Here is a 27,589-nt window from a genome sequence, read left to right as displayed (position 1 = left end):
TTCGTACGAATCGAAAATTCGTCCAAATTTCCGTAAATTCGTACATCCGGGAGGATCCGAAATACGAATTGCTGTGCTTCTGAATTTTGTACAAAATACGAAATTTCGTTTTTAAAAAAATGTCGGATCCAAATTCCTTTACAACGGAAACGTGACTGGTGTTTTGTTGACCAAAGTCAGGGTTGGGAAAATTATCTTTTTTAATATGGGAGTGGGAGAGACGGGTACTGGTAGTCGATGGGAGATTCAGAATCGGACAAAATAAGAATGTTCGTTAATTACGATTATTCATTATGATGAAGTTAAAAACCGAGGAGGTCAGCACAGCACAGGGATGGGGGGAGCCCCTCATAATGGGCACAGTACAGGGATGGGGGGAGCCCCTCATAATGAGTACAGCACAGGGATGGGGGGAGCCCCTCATAATGGGCACAGCACAGGGATGGGGGGAGCCCCTCATAATGGGCACAGCACAGGGATGGGGGGAGCCCCTCATAATGGGCACAGCACAGGGATGGGGGGAGCCCCTCATAATGGGCACAGCACAGGGATGGTGGGAGCCCCTCATAATGGGCACAGCACAGGGATGGGGGGAGCCTCTCATAATGAGCACAGCACAGAGAGGGTGGGAGCCCCTCATAATGAGCACAGCACAGGGATGGGGGGAGCCCCTCATAATGAGCACAGTGCAGGGATGGTGGAAGCCCCTCATAATCAGCACAGCACAGGGATGGGGGGAGCCCCTTATAATGAGCACAGCGCAGGCATGGTGGAAGCCCCTCATAATGAGCGCAGCGCAGGGATGGTGGGAGCCCCTTATAATGAGCACAGCGGAGGGATGGTGGGAGCCCCTCATAATGAGCACAGCGCAGGGATGGGGGGAGCCCCTCATAATGAGCACAGCACAGCACAGGGATGGTGGGAGCCCCTCATAATGATAAATTCATCATAATGAACGTTCATAATTGTTACGAAAAGTTAATGAACCAAACGAAAATTCGTATTTCGTACGAATCCAAATTGATACGAAATACTAATTAACGGCTAATCCAAAATGAAACAAAACAAATTTATTGACGGCGCTCGTGTCTAGCAATAATAGACCCACCTGAGCAAAAAAAGACCCCTGCCAACAATTTAGATCTCCCAACAGCCAGCATCAATAGAGTCTCCGGCACACAGCAACAATAGATCTCTCCCTCGACAGCAGTCCCCCCTAGCAACGATTGCCCCCAGCAACAATAGACCATCCCAACAACAATAGACCATCCCAACAACAATAGACCATCCCAACAACAATAGACCACCCCAACAACAATAGACCATCCCAACAACAATAGACCTACCAGAGCAACAAAAGACCCCTGCCAGAAATGTAACTCTCCCATTAGTCATTATCAATAGAGACTCCAGCACACAGCAACTATAGACCTCTCCCTCAACAGTAATTCCCACCAACAACCATAGACCTCCCCAGCAACAATAGATCCACCTGAGCAACAATAGACCCCCTGTTAGCAACTTAGATCTCCCAGCAGCCAGCACCACCACATCTAGGAGCACCTCCTATCCTCTCCTCTTCTATTGCGGGACAAATTATATCAGTGATACTGCACACACTGAGTTACTGCTGCAAGTAGAGATAGGCTGAATACCCCCTGGTTCGGTTCGTGCCAGAACTCTTGAACATTGCAAAAGTTTGGATCCGAACCGCGAACCCTATTAAAGTCTATGTGACCAGAACATGAAAAATTTAAAGTCTCCATTTTGAAGGCTTATATGCAACTTATTGACCCTAAAAAGAGGGCCTGGGTACTGCCGGGAGGGAGATGTATTAATGCAAACATCATTTGATCATTTTTGAAGGAGCAGTGATTTTAACCACTTCCCTACCCACCCATAGTCATATGACGCCCACAGATGGGATCTCCCATCCTGGGTGGGCGTCATATGACGTCCTCCCATTCCAGGTTGCCTAGGGGGCACGCGCGTGCCCGCGGCGTCGCTCAGGACCCGTTGCGTGTGCCCGACTAGGCTGCGATGTCCGCCAGGCACCAACGATTAACCGGGAACACAGCAGGACCATGGATCTTTGTATGTACAGTATGTAAACACACAGATCCACATCCTGTCAGTGGAGAGGATACCGATGGTGTGTTCCCAGTACAGAGGAACACTGATCGGTCTCCTCCCCTTGTGAGCCCCCTCCCCCCACAGTTAGAATCACTCCCATAGGGAACATATTAACCCCTGCAGCGCCCCCTGGTGTTAACCCCTTCCCTGACAGTCACATTTACACAGTAATCAGTGCATTTTATAGCACCGATCGCTGTGTAAATGTGAATGGTCCCCAAAATGTATGAAAAGTGTCCGATGTGTCTGCCATAATGTCGCAGTCATGAAAAAAATCACAGATCACTGCCATTACTAGTAAAAAAAAAAAATGCCATAAATATATCCCCTATTTTGTAGACGCTATAACTTTTGTGCAAACCATCTATATACGCTTATTGCGATTTTTTTTTTTTACTAAAAATATGTAGAAGAATACATATCGGCCTAAACTGAGGGAAAAATTTGTTTTTTTTGTTTTGTTTTTTTTAAATGGGATATTTATTATAGCAAAAAGTTAAAGATATGTAGAAGAATACATATCGGCCTAAACTGAGGGAAAAATTAGCTTTTTTTTTGTTTTTGTTTTTTTAAATGGCATATTTATTATAGCAAAAAGTAAAAAATATTGTGTTTTTTTTCCAAAATTGTCGATTTTCTTTTGTTTATAGCGCAAAAAATAAAAACCGTAGAGGTGCCCAAATACCACCAAAAGAGAGCTCTATTTGTGGGGAAAAAAATATGTCAATTTTGTTTGGGTACAGCGTCGCACGACCGCGCAATTGTCATTTAAATAAGTGCTCTGGTAAGGAAGGGGGTAAAATCGTCCGGGGCTGAAGTGATTAATGATGCTTAAAGTGAAGCAATAAAAATGATAAATTCCTTTAAATATAGTGCCGGGGCCCCATTAGTCTGCCTGTAAAATAGTGCATCTGTACCCTGTATAGAATCTGCTGCAGCAAACCTGACATGTATAAAGAAAAAATAAATGACGTTTAAATTGCTGGCAATACAAAAAAAAAAAAGAAAACTGCCGGGCTGCACGCTCTTATAAGGATCTGGTATGGATTTTTTTTTTGGGGGGGGGGGGGGGGGCACACCATTTTTTATTTAATTTTGGCTTGGGGTTCACCTTAAAATCCATACCAGACCCAAAGGGCCTGGTATGGATTGGAGGGGGACCCCATGCCTATTTCTCTATAAAAAATGGGTTCCCCCCCAAAATTCATACCAGACCCTTTTCAGAGCATGGTCCTTGTGGACTGGGAGAAGGGCCTCTTCTCAATAACCCTGGGCTATGGTTGTGGGGGTCTCATCCCCCATGTGAATGAGTATCCCTAACCATTCACAAAAAAGTGCAAAAAAATTAAAATACGGAGAAAGTTTTTGACAATTCCTTCAATGAAAAAAAATAAATTATCCACTGATACAGATCCATCATCAATCACAACGCTGAGGTTGTCCACCACCGCCAGACCCAAACAAAGAAAAATAAAAAAAAAAAGCTCCACCTGCGATGAAGGCTAACCACCACATGTCTCCTCCGCCATCTGACATTTCCTTAATAGGTAAGGGGTGACGTCACATGGGGGTGGTGCCACCAGGTGATGACGACAGGTGGACCCATCCCTGACCGGTTGTCAAATGGCTACAGCAACAGTTTTTTTCCTTTTGGGATAAAGATTTTACATAAATAAAAAGTGAAAATTGTAAGCACCCCTGCCAATGGTAAATGGTTTGTCTCATCCCTTTAACTGCTACTTTGTCTGGACAGCTTGGTCTGTCAAAGGAAATAAAAATAACAAAACCTTCTGGCCACATCACCAAGTGAAAATAAAAGGAAAAAAGCCTAAAAAAAAAAAAAAAAAAAAAAAAAAACGAATACAGCCTTCACATCCAATAATTGGTAAGCTGCATTTTGTCTATTTTTATTGGGGGGGGGGGGGGGGGTTAATACTGTTTTAATGAGATAGATCTTTTGAATCTAGGTGTTGCTGAAAAGTCACTCGACATGTGGTAATGTGTCTTTGCGCATATTTTTAAAGATTCCAAAGACCAGAAAGATATGCTGGCGCACAGTATGGGTCCCAAAGGTGCGACACCGAATGATAATTCTGTATCAAGCTCTGGAATCCCAGCAAAGAAAATGATAAGACGAGATGGAGATGTTCCAGGAAAGTTGCAGAACACTGGACCAAATGTGAATATCAAGACCAGACCAATCCAGAAACAACTAAGCCAAGGTAACAGATAAATATTGGCAGGACTTTTTTTCTCAAAAAATAGGCGCAGTATTGCTACATAACTCAACACACAGCCATTAATGTCTAAACCGCTGGCAACAAAAGTGAGTACACCCCTCAGTGAAAATGTCCAAACTGGGCCCAATTAGCCATTTTCCCTCCTCGGTCTCATGTGGCTCGTTAGTGTTACAAGGTCTCAGGTGTGAATGGGGATCAGGTGTGTTAACGTTGGTGTTATCGCTGTCACTCTCTCATACTGGTCATTGGAAGTTCAACATGGCACCTCATGCCAAAGAACTTTCTGAGGATCTAAAAAAAAGAAATGTTGCTCTACATAAAGATGGCCTAGGCTAATAGAAGATTGCCAAGACCCTGAAACTGAGCTGCAGCACGGTGGCCAAGACCATACAGCAGTATAACAGTACAGGTTCCACTCAGAACAACCCTCGTCATGATCGACCAAAGAAGTTGAGGTCACGTGCTCAGTGTCATATCCAGAGGTTGTCTTTGGGAAATAGACGTATGAGTGCTGCCAGCATTGCTGCAGAGGTTGAAGGGGTGGGCTGCTCAGCCTGTCAGTGCTCAGACCATACGCTGCACACTGCATCAAATCAATCTGCATGGTTGTCATCCCAGAAGGAAGCCTCTTCTAAAGATGATGTACAAGAAAGCCTGCAAACAGTTTGCTGAAGACAAGCAGACTAAGGACATGGATTCCTGGAACCATGTCCTGTAGTCTGATGGGAAGCAAGACAAACTTATTTGGTGTCAGATGGTGACAAGCGTGTGTGGTGGCAACCAGGTGAGGAGGACAAAGACAAGTGTGTTTTGCCTACAGTCAGGCATGGTGGTGGGGGTGTCATTGTCTTGGGCTGCATGAATGCTGCCGGCACTGGGGGGCTACAGATCATTGAGGGAACCATGAATGCCAACATGTACTGTGACATACTGAAGCAGAGCATGATCCCCTCCCTTCGGGGACTGGGTCACAGGGCAGTATTCCAACATGATAACGTCTCCAAACACACCTCCAAGATGACCACTGCCTTGCTAAAGAAGCTGAGGGTGAAGGTGATGGACTGGCCAAGCATGTCTGCAGACCTAAACCCTATTGAGCATCTGTGGGGCATCCTCAAACGGAAGGTGGAGGAGCACAAGGTCTCCAACATCCACCAGCTCTGTGATGTCATCATGGAGGAGGGGAAGAGGACTCCAGTGGCAACCTGTGAAGCTCTGGTGACCTCCATGCCCAAGAGGGTTAAGGCTGGAAAATAATGGTGGCCACACAAAATAATGACACTTAGTGGTGTACTCACTTTTGTTGCCAGCGGTTTAGACATTAATGGCTGTGTGTTGAGTTATTTTGAGGGGACGGCAAATTTACACTGTTATACAAGCTGTACACTCACTACTTTACATTGTAGACAAGTGTCATTTCTTCAGTGTTGTCACATGAAAAGGTAGAATAAAAAATGTGAGGAGTGTAATCACTTTTGTGAGATACTGTATATATTAGGTTTATGTTCAATGGTTTATATTATTTTTTTTGTTAGTTTTAATCTAGCATAGAAAAACTGTATATACTCTTTTTTTTTTAATTCATTATTTTATCCAGATTTATCGTACACAAGGAAGTAAAAAAAAATGTTCCATACTCAATAGGGATATGCGTTAACAAATTTTATTTCCAAACCTTTATCTACCCTTTTTGGTGCGAACAGGGCCTGAGGGTTTTTGTATGTTTATTATGGTTGATATTATATTTTTCTTTTTGTTTTCTTTCTAACACATACATGTGCAACTTTCGTGGGAGGATTATTTTTGTTTTTCCTTTGTCTTGGTTGGTTTCACCTGTGGATGAGAGTATTTTATATGAGAGTGTCTGACAGCAATAGTTGAGGCTGCCATGAGTAAGCGCTATTGTAGTGCGAAACATGTCAGCGTGTCATCCTGCTCCTCTGCTGCTTTTACCTCGATACTTTTACCCTGTTTGGCAATTTTCTAAATCAAGGTGATTTGTATAGTAGTGCAGCCATCCAGACTTCCTTTTCCCTTCACCATCAGCTGTGAGCTGGGCCAGAACCTGTTCGGTGCTACTACGGGAGTGTGTGGCTGGTGGACCTGGAGTGGTGTTTTCTCTTTTTGTTCAGCTACCTAGATCTATTCACAGTGATGGGATTCTGTGAGGTTCCAAAACATCAGCCTGTGATGCCTGTTGTTTTATGTGAATAAAGGACAAGATTATCACAATACCATGGTATGCTAGTGAAGATCCTTATCTTTTGTGATTGTATGGTGCATCCACCAATTAAAGGACCAGTCCTCCCTGTCCTAGTTAGCCATTATCCAACAGACAGTACACACTCTACAGAACTTTGGTTGGATCCTCAGTCTGAGGAAGTGTTCACATGACCCATCTTACAGATTAGAGTATTTGGGCCTGATGCTGGACATAGTTCTGTCTAGGATCTTCCTGCCATGGTTATAATTTCTGTCCCTCATTTTAAAGTTCAAGCTCCCCAAGACCAAGAAGAAACCCTCAACACTTGTTTTCATGAAGGTCTTGGTTGTCATGGTTGCCTTCCTTGAGGCTTTGCTGTACACCCAGTCCATTGCTGTACACCCAGTCCATAGCTCTACACCCAGTCCATTGTTGTACACCCAATCCATTGCTGTACACCCAATCCATTGCTGTACACCCAGTCCATAGCAGCTCAACATTATGGCAGCACAAGACAAACAGACTCAACCCCTGGACTGCCTCATATATCTGACCTTTAGGCCCAGACTTGTGCAGAACACCCCACATAGGAGCTGCAGATGACAGGGATCCCCCTCTCTTACACAGCCAGAAACACCAAATATTCACTTGAACACAAAGTCAGAGAAAAGTCTGTAGCTTTGTTTTTTTTTATTGTTGTTGTTTTATTAGGGGGTTTAGCAACTTGAATGGGGATAGGAGTTTATGGGATGCCCACTTGACTGCAACAAGAAACTTCCAGGACAACTTCCTAAGTACAGGTTTAACTTCTCCAGGCAGTGCTAGCCCACCTGGCTGCAGCTGCCTCTTCACCAGCCCGCCTGGCTGCTTCTTCACCAGCCTGCCCGGCTGACTCGCAACACAAGTCCTCCCGATTGACACTTCACCAGCCCACATGGCTGACTCTTTGGAGATATCCCGGGACAAGGACAAAGACTTAAGCTCACCGCTCTCTTCAAGGGAGACTGGCTACATGTGGCAGGCTCCCCCCTTGTTAGTCCCCACACAGTGCTGAATTACTCACTCTGTCCACTTTTTGTTCCCATGCCTCCAGGAAAGCCTCCTCCCAGCTGCTTCTGTGGAAGCCTCCTCAGCACTACATCTCCATCTTCCAACTGACTGCCCTGCTGATATGGCCCTTGTCTATTTATGGGAAATTTCCCCTGCCCTGCCAGCCCACTTCTGGGAAATAGCTCACCCCTCCCACTAGTTCCAGAACATTCTCCAATATTCTGTAAACAGGGGGAGACACCAGAGAGCTGCCAGGATGAGTCACCCAGCCCTGAACTCTAATAACCCTGACCCAATTAAAGGCTCACAAATGTACAGCATGAGTCAGATTATGGTTTGCCTAGTCTACATACTACTTCTAGCACACACTAGAGGGTGCCACACTTGCATGGAAAAATAAAGCTTTGTCTATACATACACAAGTGACACTAAACTAAAGTTCCTTTGAATGTGCTCAGCCTCCTCCAAATTTCTCCTTTTTATGCTGCTGTGATCCCACTTTCTGTTAGAGGTTGTCTATGTTTGTTTTTCATGTGCCCCTCTCTTTCTCACTCCCAAGATGGACCATAAATGATGGGATTTGAGTGTGCATAGAGTACCGTATTTTTCGGACTATAAGACGCACTTTTTTCCCCCAGAAATATGGGGGAAAATGTGCCTGCATCTTATGGTGTGAATATACGATTGGACAATGCACATGTCTACTAATGATTAAAAATTAAATTTTCCCTGCAAGCTTTCTTTATTTTGGAAATAACGCTTTGGGGAGCCAGTCTGTATGTTTTGAATGGTGAATATTTTTTTATTTTTCGGTCCATCAAAAGTTGGGGTACGATTTACCAATTCACACAGGGGGGAAGCCGGGATCTGGGGGTCCCCTTGTTAAAGGGGGCTTCCATATTCCGATAGGCCCCTCCGCCCGCATACCCCCACAACCCTACCGGGCAAGGATTGTGGGGATGAGGCCCTTGTCCCTATCAACATGGGGACAGGGTGCTTTGGGGTCAGATCCTAAAGCACCCTCCCCATTTTGAGGGCATGTGGCCTAGTACGGTTCGGGGGGGGGGGCGCTCTCTCACCCCCCCTTTTCCTGTGGCCTGCCAGGTTGCATGCTCGGATAAATGTCTGGTATGGATTTTGGACCCCTACACCATTTTTTTATGAAAATGAATGAGGCATGGATCTCGGAGGAATTCAACACATCTGACCAGTAGACCATATATATGCATAACTCTATAAACAATTTATTTAATCGAGCACACGGACCTTTTTTCTACCTTTGGCTCACTTCCTTGTACAAAAAAGCACACCGTACTAAATGCCCGTACCCTCCTGTTTGAAGAGGTTGAACGGTGTCATATTTTTGGGTCCCGCAGCGAGTTGCTGGTATCAGTGCTGCTGTCAGTGCTCTCTATCTCAATGCTGGTGTGGTGTCAGTGCTCTCTATCTCGGTGCTGGTGTCAGTGCTCTCTATCACAGTGCTGGTGTCAGTGCTCTCTATCACAGTGCTGGTGTCAGTGCTCTCTCTCTATCTCGGTGCTGGTGCTGGTGTCAGTGCTCTCTATCACAGTGCTGGTGTCAGTGCTCTCTCTCTATCATGGTGCAGGTGTCAGTGCTCTCTATCTTGGTGCTGGTGTCAGTTCTCTCTATCTTGGGGCTGGTGTCAGTGCTCTCTATCTCGGTGCTGGTGTGGTGTCAGTGCTCTCTATCTCGGTGCTGGTGTCAGTGCTTTCTCTCTATCTCGGTGCTGGTGTCAGTGCTCTCTATCTTGGTGCTGGTGTCAGTGCTCTCTATCACAGTGCTGGTGTCAGTGCTCTCTATCACAGTGCTGGTGTCAGTGCTCTCTCTCTATCTCGGTGCTGGTGCTGGTGTCAGTGCTCTCTATCACAGTGCTGGTGTCAGTGCTCTCTCTCTATCATGGTGCAGGTGTCAGTGCTCTCTATCTTGGTGCTGGTGTCAGTTCTCTCTATCTTGGGGCTGGTGTCAGTGCTCTCTATCTCGGTGCTGGTGTGGTGTCAGTGCTCTCTATCTCGGTGCTGGTGTCAGTGCTTTCTCTCTATCTCGGTGCTGGTGTCAGTGCTCTCTATCTTGGTGCTGGTGTCAGTGCTCTCTATCTTGGTGCTGGTGTCAGTGCTCTCTATCTTGGTGCTGGTTTCAGTGCTGTCTATTACGGTGCTGGTGTCAGTGCTCTCTATCTTGGTGCTGGTGTCAGTGCTCTCTCTCTATCTCGGTGCTGGTGTCAGTGCTCTCTATCTTGGTGCTGGTGTCAGTGCTCTCTATCTTGGTGCTGGTGTCAGTGCCCTCTATCTTGGTGCTGGTTTCAGTGCTGTCTATTACGGTGCTGGTGTCAGTGCTCTCTATCATGGTGCTGGTGTCAGTGCTCACTATCTTGGTGCTGGTGTCAGTGCTCTCTCTCTATCTCGGTGCTGGTGCTGGTGTCAGTGCTCTCTCTCTATCTCGGTGCTGGTGTCAGTGCTCTCTCTCTATTGCGGTGCTGGTGTCAGTTCTCTCTATCACGGTGCTGGTGTCAGTGCTCTCTATCTTGGTGCTGGTGTCAGTGCTCTCTCTCTATCTCGGTGCTGGTGCTGGTGTCAGTGCTCTCTATCTCGGTGCTGGTGTCAGTGCTTTCTCTCTATCTCGGTGCTGGTGTCAGTGCTCTCTATCACAGTACTGGTGTGTCATGGTTATGCAGTGATCTTCCTGTGTTTGCTTACCTTCCCTCATGTCTTCAGACTAAGAAGCCAGCTACTTCCACCTGGTGGTTTTTATAACCTCTCCTCTAAGCATGGCTCCACCCCAGGCCCTATCAGGGAGCCCTATATAAACCTGTGCACTGCAGGGCTCAGTGCTGATCAACCATTGTGTAGCCTTTGTGTATTAGCTTCCTGTTTCCTGTCGTGTGCTCTGCTACTGATTTCCGTTACCGACTTTGGCGTGTTCTGACTATCCCTGCTTGCCTGTGACCCTGACATTTTGGCGTGTACCCGACTATTCTGTTCTGCTTGTGGCCCCGACCTTGGCTTTGTCCCTCACCATCCCTATCCTCCTGTTGCCTACTGTGGGTGTGAGCTGGGGGACCCTGGGGGTCGCGACCTGGAGCCAGTTGCAGCCAAGACCATCCTCACCACTCGAGGCTCTGGTGAACACCAGCTGGCTCTTAGACTCCGTGCCCCGGGGAATCTTACGCTCTTACCCCAGTGGGATCTGTCCCCCGTCAGCAGCAGTCAGCCGTAGGGTCCACAGCCTTGCGGTGCACCCCTAACCCTACGGTGTGCATCTGTCACCTGGGCTCTAGGTGACCTGACATGGTGTCAGTGCCCTCTGTCTCGGTGCTGGTGTCAGTGCTCTCTCTTTATCTCGGTGCTGGTGTCAGTGCTCTTTATCACGGTGCTGGTGTCAGTGCTCTCTATCGCGGTGCTGGTGTCAGTGCTCTCTATCGCGGTGCTGGTGTCAGTGCTCTCTATCGCGGTGCTGGTGTCAGTGCTCTCTATCATGGTGCTGGTGTCAGTGCTCTCTATCACGGTGCTGGTGATCATCTCCTGCACCCTCTTCATAGCCTACCCTGACCTTTCCTCTCCTCCATTGCCTTCATGCGCTCCTGAGTCCTGAATTGTCAAAATTTCACAGATAAAAAAAGAATGCTTGTCGTTGTCGATCTCAGATTCACTTCATACTTTTGTTATGTCAGTGGCCATGTGGTGGGACTATGTGTGCACAGCTAGTAAGTATTTTGTGGCTGAAAATATGACCTGTAGGTTTTTAATGTTCGCCTGCCATTGAAGTCAATGGGGCCCGACGCGAACTTTGCGGTTCGCGCACTATTGGTTCGCGGTTCGAGTTCGCGAAACGTCCCGCCGGAAGTTCGTCCATCTCTATTACAGAGCACAAATACAAAAATGACATTTATCCTGCAAGGCTAGTTAAAAACACCTGAACATATTCAAAAAATACAGGGGGTTTGGTTACACTATATGGTCATATAGTGCTAAGCCCACTTACTGCGACAAAGTACCCCGAATTAGTGGGTCCTACCCTAGTAATAGAATGAAAATTAATTAATTGTGACGTGATCAAGAGACCCTCATGCTCCTCCGGGTTCAGGCAGCAGGGCCTCGCGATATTGTACCATTAAGCCCGACCCCCCTTCCTATTTCCAAATGAATGATAATAGACAAATGATATGCATTGAGGGGCGAGCCACACTTTTTTTTTTTTTTTACAAAAAAATTTAATGAAAATATATAACTACTCGATTTGTGATGAGGATGGGAGGCGGGTGGAGATGGAGGAAGTTCATATAGAGGGTGAAGGTCCACTTTAATCACTATATTCCTCTTTTCTGTACCCTGCAGAACCAAAACCACAAGTCAATCCGGTACAATTCCACATTACCATGAATATGATTAATACGACTCCTGATAAGCTATTTGGAGTAGTTCCTTCCCATGTATCTTGCAAAGGTAAGACCTATCCATAGCTCCCAACTGTCCCTGATTTCGAGGGACTGTCCCTGATTTGGAGCAATGTCCCTCTGTCCCTCATTCCTCCTCATTTGTCCCTCATTTTGGTCTGATCTATATAGTTGTGTAGCCATGGTGTTGCAGCTACTAACAATCTGCCAAATCACCCACTGCCAGACTTCATACATCACTTTCAGAGACAATAAACAGTCTTTGTTTTTGTTGTTTTATTGGTGGGTACAACTTGCATAGGGATAAGATTATGGGATGCCCATAGGATAATTCTTTTCCATCATATTTAAAGATTTGAGTACACTTTGAATAAAGTTAGAGCCAGAAGATTTAATGTGCATATTGAATTTGGTATTAATCTCCTCCTGCATCTCCATGCAGACTGTAGCTCCTCCTGTGGCTCAACCCCCGCAGACTACTGTCTCTAATGCCGTGCACACACAATCGGAATTCTCATTGCAAAAAGCTCTGATGGTTTTCCCGACGGAATTCGGCTCAAGCTGTCTTGCCTACCCACGGTCACATCAAATTCCGACCGTTTATAACGCGGTGACGTACCACACGTACGACGGGACTAGAAAAAGGAAGTTCAATAGCCAGTAGCCAATAGCTTCTGTCTCGTAGTTGAATCTGAGCATGCGTGAATTTTGGCGTGTCGGAATTGCATACACACGATCGGAATTACCGATAGAAAGTTTTTCCGTTGGGAAAATTGAGAACATGCTATCAATTTTTGGCTGGCGGAAATTCGGACAGCTAAATTCCGATGGAGCATACACACGGTCGCATTTTCCGATGAAAAGCTCTCATCTATCTTTTTCTTGCCGGAATTCCGATCGTGTGTACATGGCATAAGAGTTCTCCACCCATCACCGTGTGTTTGATGGAGACATCACTTGGGACCTTGTCCAAATGATGGTCTTAGATCTCTTTCACCTAATGGCCAAAACTCGTTTCCTCCTGTACAGACTTTGTTCCTCCTGCACAAAACTTATAGTTACTACATGAAGTTTGACACATCCTCTTCTATTAAGTAGTAGGGGGCTCACTCTGAATAAACCCATCTACTGGCTCTGGTTTCTCGCTGCCACTAGACATGAGGCCTGCAGAACCTCTCTCCGGAGGCCTAGTGGGTTAAAAGCATGTCTTCTAGATAAATGGACTACTGTTCCTAGCCAGCCCAACTGTGCAAATCATGAACCCGCAGGCCACATCGACTTGACACAGATATCCACAGTCTCTTTTCTTATTCAGGACTCCCCATCATCCACTGTGTGTTTGATGAAGACTCTGCTAATGACCGTGTGATAGCAGAGTTCCTTCACAGACTCCTTGGCACCTCCAGCCCCCCAATGTGGTAACCCTCACCGACCTTCCAACAGCCCTGAGTCCTTGATGAGGAACTTTAACTGGACAATGCGTACCGACAGCTTCATCTGCCCTTCTGCTCCAGGAGTTCTCTACCATCCGACTGTGTAGAGGCAATGTTCCCTCACAACTCTCCCCGGGCCTTCTCCTATTATTGGTGCACCACCCCCCCACCTGATACGGATGTCCTCCTGTGACTGTTTAAAATGTGATTCCTCACTTCACTCAGCTGACTTCTCCCCCCCAATGGCATATCACCTCAGCTTATATATGAGGCCTGCCCCCTGCCAATACCAGTTAGGGATTGGTCATGGCTCACACACAAGCTGCCTGCCAATCCAGTTCCAGGCCCAGCCCTTCTTCCAAAATCTTCTCCCTGGAAGCAGTGGAGGTGCCTCAGAACTGAAGTGCAGGTGGTCACACCCACTGCTACTCTGACCACTCCCAGCCCCCCAGATCAAAACAGACAGGCCTAGATTGTAGCACAAGCCTGCCTAAATTTGCTTGTGCTGGATAACCAAGTAAAAATACCTTACTAGCACCTACCTATTGGTAGAGGGTGCTACATTTGTATATAAAACACACTTTTTATCTTTCAAAAAGTGTTTTCCAGTCCTGAACCTTTCATCTCATTTCTAAATTGCTGCATTTGTAAATTCAAAAAGCCAATATAAAGAAATATTAGTGGTAAAAAAAAAAAAAACACTTGTGGGTTTAATCAATCTATTTTTTTGTACAATTCTCCTTTAAGGGGCGTTGCAAGGGGTGTGTCATATGCCTGGATACTTTTGCTGATAGGTGTCCCTCATTCCCATCTCAAAAAGTTGGGAGGTGTGCTATTCAACACTCTGCCCTTACAAATAATATTCAGGGGCTGTGCACACATTTTCACTTCCTTTAGTGCTCAGAGCAATATATATTCCTGTAGCATCTTCCTAGATAGGTGCTAGATGTTTGCTTGAAGAAAGAACTTTACCTGAAGATAACATTTCTGGTAATTGTGGTACTAGTAGCCCTTTATCAAAAGCATTTCTATGTTGACAAGGGGGGGTAAAAAAACAGCAATTTGCATAGCAAAACAGTAAACATACTAAACATTGTTAGGCACATATTTAACACCTTGATTGTCCTAGATCATTGGTTCTCAACTGGGGTTCCGCAGAACCCTAGGGTTCCGCAAGAGGTCCCCAGGGGTTCCGCGGCGATCTGACTGTCAGTCAGGCAACTGACAGGAGGATCGCACATATACAGGCAGATATAGTCAGGGAAGCAGCTGGCAACCTATTGGCTGAAGCGCGCTGTTCCCTGCAGGAACCTCCTCCCCTCTTGTCCTTCCTGAGTACGTGACATCATCTGAGGTGGACACTGGACAGTATAGGAGGAGGAGGGGCTGAGGGGGAACAGTGCGCCACTGAAGGAGAAATTAAAAATGTGCTCTGAAGCCCCATGTAATGTCCTCTGTAATGTCCCCTGCCCCATGTAATGTCCCATGTAATGTGCCCTGCCCCATGTAATGTCCCATGAAATGTGCCCTGCCCCATGTAATGTCCCATGTAATGTGCACTGCCCCGTGTAATGAGCCCTGCCATGTGCCCTGTCCCATGTAATGTGCCCTGCCATGTGCCCTGTCTCAAGTAATGTGCCCTGCCCCATGTGCCCTGTCTCATGTAATGTGCCCTGCCCCATGTAATGTGCACTGCCATGTGCCCTGTCCCATGTAATGTGCCCTGCCATGTGCCCTGTCCCATGTAATGTGCCCTGCCATGTGCCCTGTCTCATGTAATGTGCCCTGCCATGTGCCCTGTCTCATGTAATGTGCCCTGCCATGTGCCCTGTCTCATGTAATGTGCCCTGCCATGTGCCCTGCCCCATGTAATGTGCCCTGCCATGTGCCCTGCCCCATGTAATGTGCCCTGCCCCATGTAATGTGCCCTGCCCCATGTAATGTGTCCTGTCCCATATAATGTGCCCTGCCCCATGTAATGTCCCACGTAATGTGCCCTGTAGTGATGGACGAACTTCCGACGGGACGTTTCGCGAACGCGAAATGCGAACGGACCCAAACGTTCGCGAAACCGAACGTTCGCCGCGGGCCCCATTGACTTCAATGGGAGGCGAACTTTGCAAACCTTCATGTCGAATTTGCGGCCACGTGGTAATTATTAGGGGGTAAAACGTAGTCCCACCATCTGGACAATGACATAATACATGTATGAGGTGAATTTGGGATCGATAACTACAAGCATTTTTATTTTATTTGGGAAATTGTTCTAACAATTCAGGACTATGGAGCTAATGAAGGCAATGGAGGAGAGGGAAGGTCAGGGACCAGGGTAGGCAAAGAAGAGGGTGCAGGAGATGATCACCAGCAGCGTGACATACCGGAATGACACATGCACCGTGATAGAGGCATCTGACAGCAGCACCGTAATACAGAGCACTGACAGCAGCACCGTGACATACAGCGCTGACAGCAGCACCGTGACATACAGCGCTGACAGCAGCACCGTGACATACAGCGCTGACAGCAGCACCGTGACATACAGCGCTGACAGCAGCACCGTGACATACAGCGCTGACAGCAGCACCGTGACATACAGCGCTGACAGCAGCACCGTGACATACAGCGCTGACAGCAGCACCGTGACATACAGCGCTGACAGCAGCACCGTGACATACAGCGCTGACAGCAGCACCGTGACATACAGCGCTGACAGCAGCACCGTGACATACAGCACTGACAGCAGCACCGTAAGCAGCCCCAGGAGGAAGTCAGCACAGCACAGGGATGGTGTGATCCCCTCATAATAAGAACCCCCAGGAGGAAGTCAGCACAGCACAGGGATAGTGTGATCCCTTCATAATAAGAACCCCCAGGAGGAAGTCAGCACAGCACAGGGATATCATAAGCAGCCCCAGTAGAAATATGACACCGCTCAACCTCTTCAAAGAGGAGGGTAGGGGCATATAGTACGGTGTGCTTTTTTGGGTCAAGGAAGTGAGCCAAATGAATTAAGAAGGTCTGTGTGCTTGATTAAAAAAATAGTTTATAGACATATACATGGTCTACTGGTCACATGTGTTGAATTCCTCCGAGATCCATGCCTCATTCATTTTTAGAAATGTGAGGTAGTTAACACTGTGGTGAGCTAGGCGAGTACGCTTATCGGTCACAATCCCCCCTGCTGCGCTGAACGTCCTTTCGGACAGGACACTGGATGAGGGGCAAGCCAACAGTTCGATTGCAAATTGGGCAAGCTCTGGCCAGAGGTCAAGCCTGCCCACCCAGTAGTCTAGGGGTTCATCACTCCTCAGAGCGTCCACATCGGCCGTTAACCCAATGTAGTCGGACACCTGACGGTCTAGGCGTTCCCTGATGCTGGATCCGGATGACACCTGTCGATGGGTCGGCTGAAAGAATGACCTCATATCCGAAGTCACCAACACATCTTCAAACCGGCCTCTTCTTGCAGGCGCTGTTGGATTGGTACCCGCAAATCCTTCTCTGGGAGTGGGAATTGCTCCTCTGCCAGCGCACGCAAAAGCAGAATGCAGCATTTCTCGAAGCAAGGCCTGGAAGTGCTGCATTCTGACAGCCCTCTGCGACGGCGGTAACATTTACGCCATTTTGTGTTTGTACCGGGGGTCTAAGTACGTTGCCACCCAGTACTGGTCCTTGACCCTCATGCTTTTTATACGGGGGTCCCTATTAAAACACTGGAGCATGAAGGCCCCCATTTGCACTAAAGTGGAAGCGGTGTGGTGGCCTGGCTCCTGCTCATCATCCAGGATAATGTCGTCCTCTTCATTCTCCTCTCCCCATCCTCGCACAACAGGGATCCCAGAAAGGTTTAAAGCATGCTCTTCTTGCTCCTGCTCATCCGCCCCGGCACCATCCTCCTCTGACTCCTCATCAGACTCCTGTTGTTGACTTGTCTCAGATAGAGTAGCCCCCCCTGGGAATTCATCCAGCATTGCGACTTCCTCATCTTCCCGCTCCTGCTCCTCCACAGCCTGATCAATGACACGACGCAATGCACGCTCCAGAAAGAAGGCATAAGGTACCATGTCACTGATGGCGCCATGGCTGCGACTGACCAGTTTGGTGATCTCCTCAAATGGCCGCAGAAGTCTGCATGTGTCGCGCATGAGCAGCCACTGGCGCGGTGAAAAAAAACCCAGCTCCCCAGAACCGTTTCTTTCGCAGAGTTCATACAGGTAGACGTTAACTGCACGTTTCTGCTGGAGCAGCCTATCAAGCATATAGAAGGTTGAGTTCCATCGCGTCGGGCAATCGCAAATAAGACGTCTGACCGGCAGATGGTGTCGCCGCTGAATGTCAGCAAGGCGAGCCATGGCCGTGTAAGATCTTCTGAAATGGGCCGAGATTTTCCTTGCCTGCCGCAAGATGTCCTGGACCCCAGGGTATTTGACAAGGAATCGCTGCACGACCAAGTTTAAGACGTGTGCCATGCACGGCACGTGCGTGATTTTGCCCTGTTTCAATGCGCTAAGCAGATTGGCACCGTTGTCACACACCACTTTACCAACTGTCAAATTGAGCGGTGTTAGCCACTCATCTGCCTGTGAACGCAAAGCTGAAAGGAGTGCCGGGCCAGTGTGGCTCTTTGCTTCCAGGCACAACAGACGCAGCACGGCATGGCAACGTCTCACCTGGCATGTGGAATAGGTTCTGGGGAGCTTGGGCGGTGCAGTGGAAGAGACGCTAGCAGCGGAAAAGGAGGAGGCAGCTGAGGAGGAGAGGGAGGAGGATGGAGTAGGAGGAGGAGAAGAAGAGTCAGGCCTGCATGCAATCCGTGGCGGTAAAACCAAATCTACACGGGTGCCACGGGTTACATGCTTGACGGCCGTCAGAAGGTTCACCCAGTGGGCAGTAAAACTGATATACCTTCCCTGCCCGTGTTTGCTAGACCACGTGTCTGTGGTCAGATGTATCTTGGCACCGACACTGTGTGCCAGAGATACATTCACTTGCCGCTGAACATGGCCATATAGCTCTGGGATGCCCTTCTCTGAGAAATACTTCCTTCCTGGGACCTTCCATTGTGGTGTTCCAATGGCCACAAATTTGCGAAAGGCCTCCGAGTCCACCAGTTTATATGGCAGTAGTTGGCGGGCTATGAGTTCTGACAAGCCAGCCGCCAACCGTTGGGCAAGAGGGTTATCCGGCGTCATCATTTTTTTACGCTCAAACATTAGGCCCACGGAAGCCTGCCTTTTTGCAGAAAAATGTGAGCTTGGCGTGATGGAAGGTGGAGTGGAGGACAATTGTGAGGAGAGAGGAGAAGGAGAAGTAGAAGACGAGGCTGGACGGTGAGAGCCTGCAGTGTGGCTTTGTGTGTTCCGTTGCTCCCACTGGGCTCGGTGATGGCTGCTCATGTGCCTTCTTAAGGCGGTCGTCCCTAGGTGAGTATTGGGCTTACCGCGACTAACGCGTTGACTGCAAAGATTGCAGATGGCAACGCTATTGTCAGCAGCGGACACGTTAAAAAAAGCCCACACTGCGGAGCCATGTGCCGGTGTCCTGGGAGCGCCAGATGTGACCGTACATGGTCGATGACTCGCTCCTGATACATTTGCAGTCTGCTTTGTCCCTGCTGTGCAATGTAAGTCATTGCTGCTTCTCCTCCCTATCTGCTGGTCCATATCTCCCTCTGAACTCCCCTCCTCTTCCTCTCTTGTGGGCACCCACGTGACATCACTAGACACGTCATCATCAACGTCACCTTCCCCACCGCTATAAGTAGAGATCTCGGAGTAGGCAGCAACACCGGGGACCAACCTCCTCCTTGGGCTGATCTGGGTACTGGCGTCAGACTGCTGAGTAGCGCTTGTTGCTACCTCCTCTTCCTGATCCAATACCAAGAGTGGCTGCGCATCAGAAATGTCCTCTTGATATGGATCGGAAAATAATTCCAGTGACTCAAGCGGAAGGTATGTGGTGGTGGTGGTGGTGGTCGTGTTGTTGGTGGTAGTGTCTTTGGGGGTGCACATAGCAGAGAGTGAAGAAGAGGGTGCAGATCGAGAGGATGAGGAGGGTGCAGAAGAGTAAGGCTGAGCGAGCCACTCAACCAAGTCTGGTGCATCCTTTAAAGTAATTGAACGCACCTTCTGCAACTTCCCACTTTGGCTCAAGCCTGTTGCTCCTGCCCTACCCCTACCACCCCTGCGGAAGGGCCTGCCTCTTCCTCTGCCTGTCATTTTTTAAATGACCCTGTGACAAAACTCTTAGTCCCTATACCGATGAAGGACTGCTGCAGTATAGGGCAGCGGTCAGCAGTGGTGCACGTCAACCCTATCTATTGTGGACCGATAGCGGTCCTTACAGAACAGCAGACTGTACCGCACTCAAGCCTATGTACCGTAGCACCCTATACCAAGTTACCAGTCCTTATAAGAACTTTTGTGGACCAAGCAGGTTGTGTATTAGTGTTTAGCAGACTGTACGTCAGTCCCTATACCGCTGAAGGACTGCTGCAGTATAGGGCAGCGGTCAGCAGTGGTGCACGTCAACCCTATCTATTGTGGACCGATAGCGGTCCTTACAGAACAGCAGACTGTACCGCACTCAAGCCTATGTACCGTAGCACCCTATACCAAGTTACCAGTCCTTATAAGAACTTTTGTGGAACAAGCAGGTTGTGTGTTAGTGATTAGCAGACTGTACGTCAGTCCCTATACCGCTGAAGGACTGCTGCAGTATAGGGCAGCGGTCAGCAGTGGTGCACGTCAACCCTATCTATTGTGGACCGATAGCGGTCCTTACAGAACAGCAGACTGTACCGCACTCAAGCCTATGTACCGTAGCACCCTATACCAAGTTACCAGTCCTTATAAGAACTTTTGTGGAACAAGCAGGTTGTGTGTTAGTGATTAGCAGACTGTACGTCAGTCCCTATACCGCTGAAGGACTGCTGCAGTATAGGGCAGCGGTCAGCAGTGGTGCACGTCAACCCTATCTATTGTGGACCGATAGCGGTCCTTACAGAACAGCAGACTGTACCGCACTCAAGCCTATGTACCGTAGCACCCTATACCAAGTTACCAGTCCTTATAAGAACTTTTGTGGAACAAGCAGGTTGTGTGTTAGTGATTAGCAGACTGTACGTCAGTCCCTATACCGCTGAAGGACTGCTGCAGTATAGGGCAGCGGTCAGCAGTGGTGCACGTCAACCCTATCTATTGTGGACCGATAGCGGTCCTTACAGAACAGCAGACTGTACCGCACTCAAGCCTATGTACCGTAGCACCCTATACCAAGTTACCAGTCCTTATAAGAACTTTTGTGGACCAAGCAGGTTGTGTATTAGTGTTTAGCAGACTGTACGTCAGTCCCTATACCGCTGAAGGACTGCTGCAGTATAGGGCAGCGGTCAGCAGTGGTGCACGTCAACCCTATCTATTGTGGACCGATAGCGGTCCTTACAGAACAGCAGACTGTACCGCACTCAAGCCTATGTACCGTAGCACCCTATACCAAGTTACCAGTCCTTATAAGAACTTTTGTGGAACAAGCAGGTTGTGTGTTAGTGATTAGCAGACTGTACGTCAGTCCCTATACCGCTGAAGGACTGCTGCAGTATAGGTGAGCGGTCAGCAGTGGTGCACGTCAACCCTATCTATTGTGGACCGATAGCGGTCCTTACAGAACAGCAGACTGTACCGCACTCAAGCCTATGTACCGTAGCACCCTATACCAAGTTACCAGTCCTTATAAGAACTTTTGTGGAACAAGCAGGTTGTGTATTAGTGTTTAGCAGACTGTACGTCAGTCCCTATACCGCTGAAGGACTGCTGCAGTATAGGGCAGCGGTCAGCAGTGGTGCACGTCAACCCTATCTATTGTGGACCGATAGCGGTCCTTACAGAACAGCAGACTGTACCGCACTCAAGCCTATGTACCGTAGCACCCTATACCAAGTTACCAGTCCTTATAAGAACTTTTGTGGACCAAGCAGGTTGTGTATTAGTGTTTAGCAGACTGTACGTCAGTCCCTATACCGCTGAAGGACTGCTGCAGTATAGGGCAGCGGTCAGCAGTGGTGCACGTCAACCCTATCTATTGTGGACCGATAGCGGTCCTTACAGAACAGCAGACTGTACCGCACTCAAGCCTATGTACCGTAGCACCCTATACCAAGTTACCAGTCCTTATAAGAACTTTTGTGGACCAAGCAGGTTGTGTATTAGTGTTTAGCAGACTGTACGTCAGTCCCTATACCGCTGAAGGACTGCTGCAGTATAGGGCAGCGGTCAGCAGTGGTGCACGTCAACCCTATCTATTGTGGACCGATAGCGGTCCTTACAGAACAGCAGACTGTACCGCACTCAAGCCTATGTACCGTAGCACCCTATACCAAGTTACCAGTCCTTATAAGAACTTTTGTGGAACAAGCAGGTTGTGTGTTAGTGATTAGCAGACTGTACGTCAGTCCCTATACCGCTGAAGGACTGCTGCAGTATAGGTGAGCGGTCAGCAGTGGTGCACGTCAACCCTATCTATTGTGGACCGATAGCGGTCCTTACAGAACAGCAGACTGTACCGCACTCAAGCCTATGTACCGTAGCACCCTATACCAAGTTACCAGTCCTTATAAGAACTTTTGTGGAACAAGTGAGTTGTGAATGTTTAGCAGACTGCAGCAGAAGGGCAGCAGTCAAGTATAATATCCTTTCTATATTTGGAAGAAAGAATATTATACATGTACAAGCCTATTACTGTACCACTGATACCAGTCCTGAAAAGAACCTTTGTGGAACTAATAATAACAGCAAGTCTTTAAAATTACCCTCACTGCCTGACAACACTGCTTCCTTCCTGTCCCTATACAAATTGGCAAAAAAAGAGAACGATTAGTGGTTACTGGAACAGCTCTTTTGTGGACCTTGATAGTAACAGCTAATGATGATGATGATGATGATGATGATGAAAGACTAATCTGGCTGTCCCTGTAGCATACACCGTCCTTTCCCTTTCTCTAAACTAACAAAAGACACTCAGGCTGCTGCAAGAATCAGCAGCACAGCAAACCTATCAACACCTAACACCTATACCAGTCCTGAAAAGAACTTTTGTGTACCAAATAGCTAGTGGTTTATCTCTCCCTACTCCACACAGGAACCTGTCCCTATCGTAACAGAAGAAAGAATGTAAAATGGCCACCGGATCGGGTGTATTTATAGGTTAGGGGGAATGTACAAGTGTCCATGTGCTGTCATGTCTCAATTGGCTGTCCTGTATCACATGATAAACGTGTCACCAAAGGTTAAAGTTCTTGTATACATTAAACACGTAAGTCCGCCGCGGCGAACGACGGAAAAAGGCGTTCGAACGTGCGGACCGCGAATGTCGGAAATTCGCCGCGAAACGACCGCCGGGCGAAACGTTCGTCCATCACTAGTGCCCTGTCCCATGTAATGTGCCCTGTCATGTGCCCTGCCCCATGTAATGTCCCATGTAATGTGCCCTGTCCAATGTAATGTGTCCTGCCATGTGTCCTGCCCCATGTAATGTGCCCTGCCCCATGTAATGTGTCCTGCCTCATGTAACGTGCCCTGTAATGTGCCCTGTCCCATGTAATGTGGCCTGCCCCGTGTAATGTGCCCTGCCATGTGCCCTGCCCCATGTAATGTGCCCTGTCATGTGCCCTGTCCCATGAAATGTGCTCTGCCCCATGTAATGTCCTCTGTCATGTGTCCTGTCCCATGTAATGTGCTCTACCGCATGTAATGTCCCCTGTCATGTGTCCTGTCCCATGTAATGTGCTCTACCGCATGTAATGTCCCCTGTCATTTGTCCTGTCCCATGTAATGTGCTCTGCCCCATGTAATGTCCCCTGTCCCATGTAATGTCCCCTGTAATGTGCTCTGAATGGATCAGCTCTGCAGGAAAAGAAAGCACCAGTTTCACATTAAATAGGTACTTTTTAATATTTATTATTTTATTTAATACTATTTCTACAAATATGTTTTGTTATCAACAGCTTGCTGATCATACCAATGTTCCGTGAGCTGTAGATGTGAACTTTATTTCAGGGGTTTCTCGAGATCTCAAACTTTTTGCCAGGGGTTCCTCCAAGGTAAAAAGGTTGAGAAACACTCCTCTGTCAGGGATCAGATTGGAGACTGAATTGATGAGATCCAGCAGTCTAGAACAAGCTGCGGGGTGCAGAGCAGGAACAAAGGGCAGCCAGGCAGGTAACCAGGAGTTAACTGAAGCCAGGGATAGCCAGGTTCGTCAGCAGGCGGGCAGAGCGGCACCAAATCATCAGACAGCAGCAGGGTCAAATAGGAAGTTGGAATCAGGAACCAGTAGTTGGAGATATGGAGAAGTCCAGGAGCAAGGTCAAGGAAAGCCAAAGGTTCAGCAACGGGTATCAATCAGGCAGGCAGACGTCACAGGGTACGGGTACAGGACAGCTGAAGATCAGTCAGCAAGATGTTGGAGACAAGACCCCCTTTAAATAGGCTGTCTGGCGCCAAGGGGAATTAGGGGCGTGTGCGCCCGTGTGCACGCGCGCCTGTTAGCCATTCTATGGCAAAGACTATGCCCTTGCACAAATCTATGCACAAAGCGTCTCACAGGAATTCCCTGACATTGCCCCCCCCACCCAAAGGGAAGCCTTCGTATGCCCACAAGAGACCATTTCTCGGGGTGAAGGCGGAGGTAGGCTCATAGGGTGAATCTTTAAACTGCTTGGTAAGAACAATTCAAAAGCCACAGAGTTGATACGTTTCTTAATGGAGAAAGGACCCAGGAATTCTGGGCCAAGCTTCTTCGAAGGGCATTTCAATCTTAGATTAGCTGTGGACAGTAAAACCCTGTCTCCTGGTTTCAAATTCAAGTTCCCCCTCCTCTTCCTATCAGCAAATTTCTTATTAGCTGCCTGTGATTTCAGGATAGTCTCTTGCAAGATTTGGTTATTGGATTTGAAAAAGTCCAGTCTCTCTTGTACAGCTGGTACCGAAGATTCCATAGATACATCGAGTATAAAAGAAGGGTGATACCCGTAATTGACATAGAAGGGTGACTGTTTGGTGGCAGAATGAACTGAATTATTATACGCAAATTCTGCCAAGGGAAGGAGGGGCACCCAATCATCCTGAAAGACGAAAAGCATCTCAAATATTGTTCAAGAGACTGATTTGTGCTTTCAGTCTGACCATTAGTCTGCAGGTGATATGCAGATGAAAGACAGAGTTCAATTTTTAATGCTATACAGAGGGCCTTTCAAAATTTGGAGGCAAACTGAACTCCACGATCTGAAGTGATACTTGCTGGGATGCCATGCAGCCTTACGATCTCTTTGATAAATGCAGACGCGGTTTCAGAGGCAGATGGGGGTCCTTTCAATTGTACAAAATGGGCCATTTTAGAAAAACAATCCACTATAACAAAGATGGTGGTGAACCCCTCAGATGGGGGAAGTTCCACAATAAAATCCAAGGAAATCATGTTCCAAGGTTTTTCGGGTACAGGAAGAGATTCTAATAACCCCCAGGTCTTGGCATGATCAGATTTGTTTCCGAGGCATACAGAACAAGACCTGACATAATCTCTACAATCCTTTAATAAATCAGGTCACCAAAAGGAACGGGGCACTAGGTCAGAGGTCTTGTGGATCCCAAAGTGCCCGGCAAAGGGATGATCATGGCATTCCTTAAGGATGTGGACTCTGCATTGCTCAGGTATAAAGATTTGTTCCTTTTGAAAGAAGAGTTCATTCTTTGGTTGGAGATGCAGATCCAGAGGAGGAGGATGATTAGCAACTGCCTCCTTGATTGGGACATCACATCTACTTGTAGGAATAGAAAGTTCTTGTCAGGTAGAAGAGTGTCAGGTTCGGGAGGTGGGGCCGACTCAGAGAACATACATGAAAGAGCATCAGATTTACCGTTCTTGGACTCAGGGAGGAAGGTAAGATGAAAAGTGAAGCGTGAAAAGAATAGCGCCCATCTGACCTGTCGGGTCTTAGGCGTCTGGCAGTTCTTAAATATTCCAGGTTTTTATGATCGGTAAAAATAAGGATAGGATGTGCAGCCCCTTCCAACAGATAGCGCCATTCCTCCAGGGCGGCTTTAATAGCTAATAGTTCACTGTCTCCGACGTCATAATTCTTTTCAGAGGAACTTAATTTCCTAGAGAAGAAGGCAATTGGGTGGAGTAAGGATTTAGCCCCTTGTCTTTGGGATAGTATAGCCCCAACTGCCGCTTCGAAAGCGTCCACCTCGAGTACGTAAGCCAGAGCAGGGTCAGGGTGTTTTAGAATGCGGGCAGAAGTGAACAAAGACTTGTTGTTTGGTTAGCTGCGTAACAGGGGCAATGATACCGGAAAAGATCTTAATACATTTTCTATAGAAATTGGCAAAGCCCACAAAGCATTGTACAGCTTCCTTGTCTTCAGGAGCAGGCCAATCAAGTACAGCAGCGTCAAAGTGTGAAGTGTAAGCGCCAAGCATATGTGACTGTAACTCAAAAGAAAGTTGCTCAAAGTGACAAAACTTAGAAAACTAATGTGTACATATAACTATAACAAATTAATAAGACATGACCCCAAATATGAGGATAACCACAAAATATAAAGAAAACAAAATAGTAAATATATAGGCAATAAAGTCCATATATCAATGAAACTAAACGTGCAGATGTGAGTCCCAGCAAACTTCGGTGACAATGAGAGTCCCACTTTACTGTGACAAAAAGTAATTCCACCGCAGTGTAGCTCCCACCACCTTAAGAAGCGCAGGCTTACCAGATGGGAATGACCCGAATAGACTTATATCTAAGGGGTCAGTAATGGCTTGTAATTCCAACTACTGCGACTCTGGATTCAGCATTCCATCATTAAAAGGGTCCCAAAGCAAGTGGTTCATTCAATATGGCGGACTGCGTACAATCACGTTTTTTTAGAAAGACAGCTCCGGCATCAATTCAGGCATGAAAGTGGAAGGATAGAACCGACATAGTGTAATAACGTTTAAAAAAATTACTTTAATAAAAATAAAATATCAAACTCACATTTGCATTGTAATTAATAAACATGTCAAAGGAAATAGGCAGTGGCGGAGTCTTCCCGACGCGTTTCGACCTACAGGTCATCATCTGGGGTGGGCTCCAACCACTGCTACACTGCCTTATATAGATAACACACAATAATGTGATTAGAATCCCCCCTGTGTGTCACACATACCTACTTCCGGTATGGGCAAGATGGCGGACCGGCGTGCGTTCCACGCCTCAGTCCCATTGCGTTCCACCCATACAATACAATGATAACATAAAAATCTCCTATGAGCAGCAAAAGCCCACTTCCGGTATGGGCAAGATGGCGGCCCGGCGTGCGCTCCACGCCTCGGTCCCATTGCGTTCCACCCATATGGCTCAATAATAACAAAAGCCCATGTGATATAAAGGCCAATGTGATGTATTCTACAGTAATATGGGGCATGGAAAACAGGCGAAATCAGCCCGGTGTGATGACCGAATTCCTCTCACTAATTGTGAAACTCGTGTATAACCTACATGGTGATGTTATAAAGAAGACCCGGAACCGGAAGTATGTAAATGCTGGTCATTCCCGGTGATCTACACACTCCAAACAGTGTGTCTACTCCAATGGGGTCGATGACGGCCAAGGACCACGCCCCCCGCCGCGCGGCTGTAAAGACACATAGACACCCACAACCAGAAGTAAACAAACGCCACTTCCGGTGTAGTCTAAAAACGAGGCTTGGGTGTAAACCAGCCCAGCTGAATATATACTAATACATAAAAGACAAGTACATATTATGCAAACCGCTACAATGACACCCCTTAGTGTCCGGAAATGGAAATGCTACAGGACAGATGGGAGAAATACCTGAAGTACTGATACCTTGAAAAAAAGTACAGCAGCGACCTTCTGCGGATCCATAGAGATGCCCCACGCAGAAATTATAAGTCCCAAGAATTGGATAGATGATCTCTCGAATTCGCATTTTTCAGCCTTAGCGTAGAGATGGTGCTGTCGAAGTCTATCAAGTACTTTCTTTACATGCTTTCTGTGAAGATCAAGAGAACTGGAGAATATAAGGATGTCGTCCATATAGACGATAATAAATAA

At 47.4% G+C, this 27,589-nt stretch overlaps 1 protein-coding gene across 1 annotated transcript in view; it reads left to right on the top strand.

Annotated features, from left to right (window-relative positions):
• LOC143925647 (uncharacterized) overlaps positions 1 to 27,589 on the top strand; it is a 107,214-nt gene extending 79,625 nt beyond the window's left edge. Inside the window, exons 4-7 of the mRNA XM_077450113.1 lie at positions 4,158 to 4,355; positions 11,979 to 12,086; positions 25,293 to 25,404; positions 27,472 to 27,589. Coding sequence (XP_077306239.1) covers positions 4,158 to 4,355; positions 11,979 to 12,086; positions 25,293 to 25,404; positions 27,472 to 27,589 — 536 coding nt within the window. The remainder of the gene's footprint in view (positions 1 to 4,157; positions 4,356 to 11,978; positions 12,087 to 25,292; positions 25,405 to 27,471) is intronic.

Source organism: Lithobates pipiens, unplaced genomic scaffold (genome assembly GCF_037356315.1).
Source record: "Lithobates pipiens isolate NorthernLeopardFrog02 unplaced genomic scaffold, aLitPip1_a1.2 Scaffold_22, whole genome shotgun sequence".
Lineage (NCBI taxonomy): Eukaryota > Metazoa > Chordata > Amphibia > Anura > Ranidae > Lithobates > Lithobates pipiens.
The sequence above is the reverse complement of the archived record's forward strand: the minus strand, read 5'-3'. Positions and strand labels throughout refer to the sequence as shown.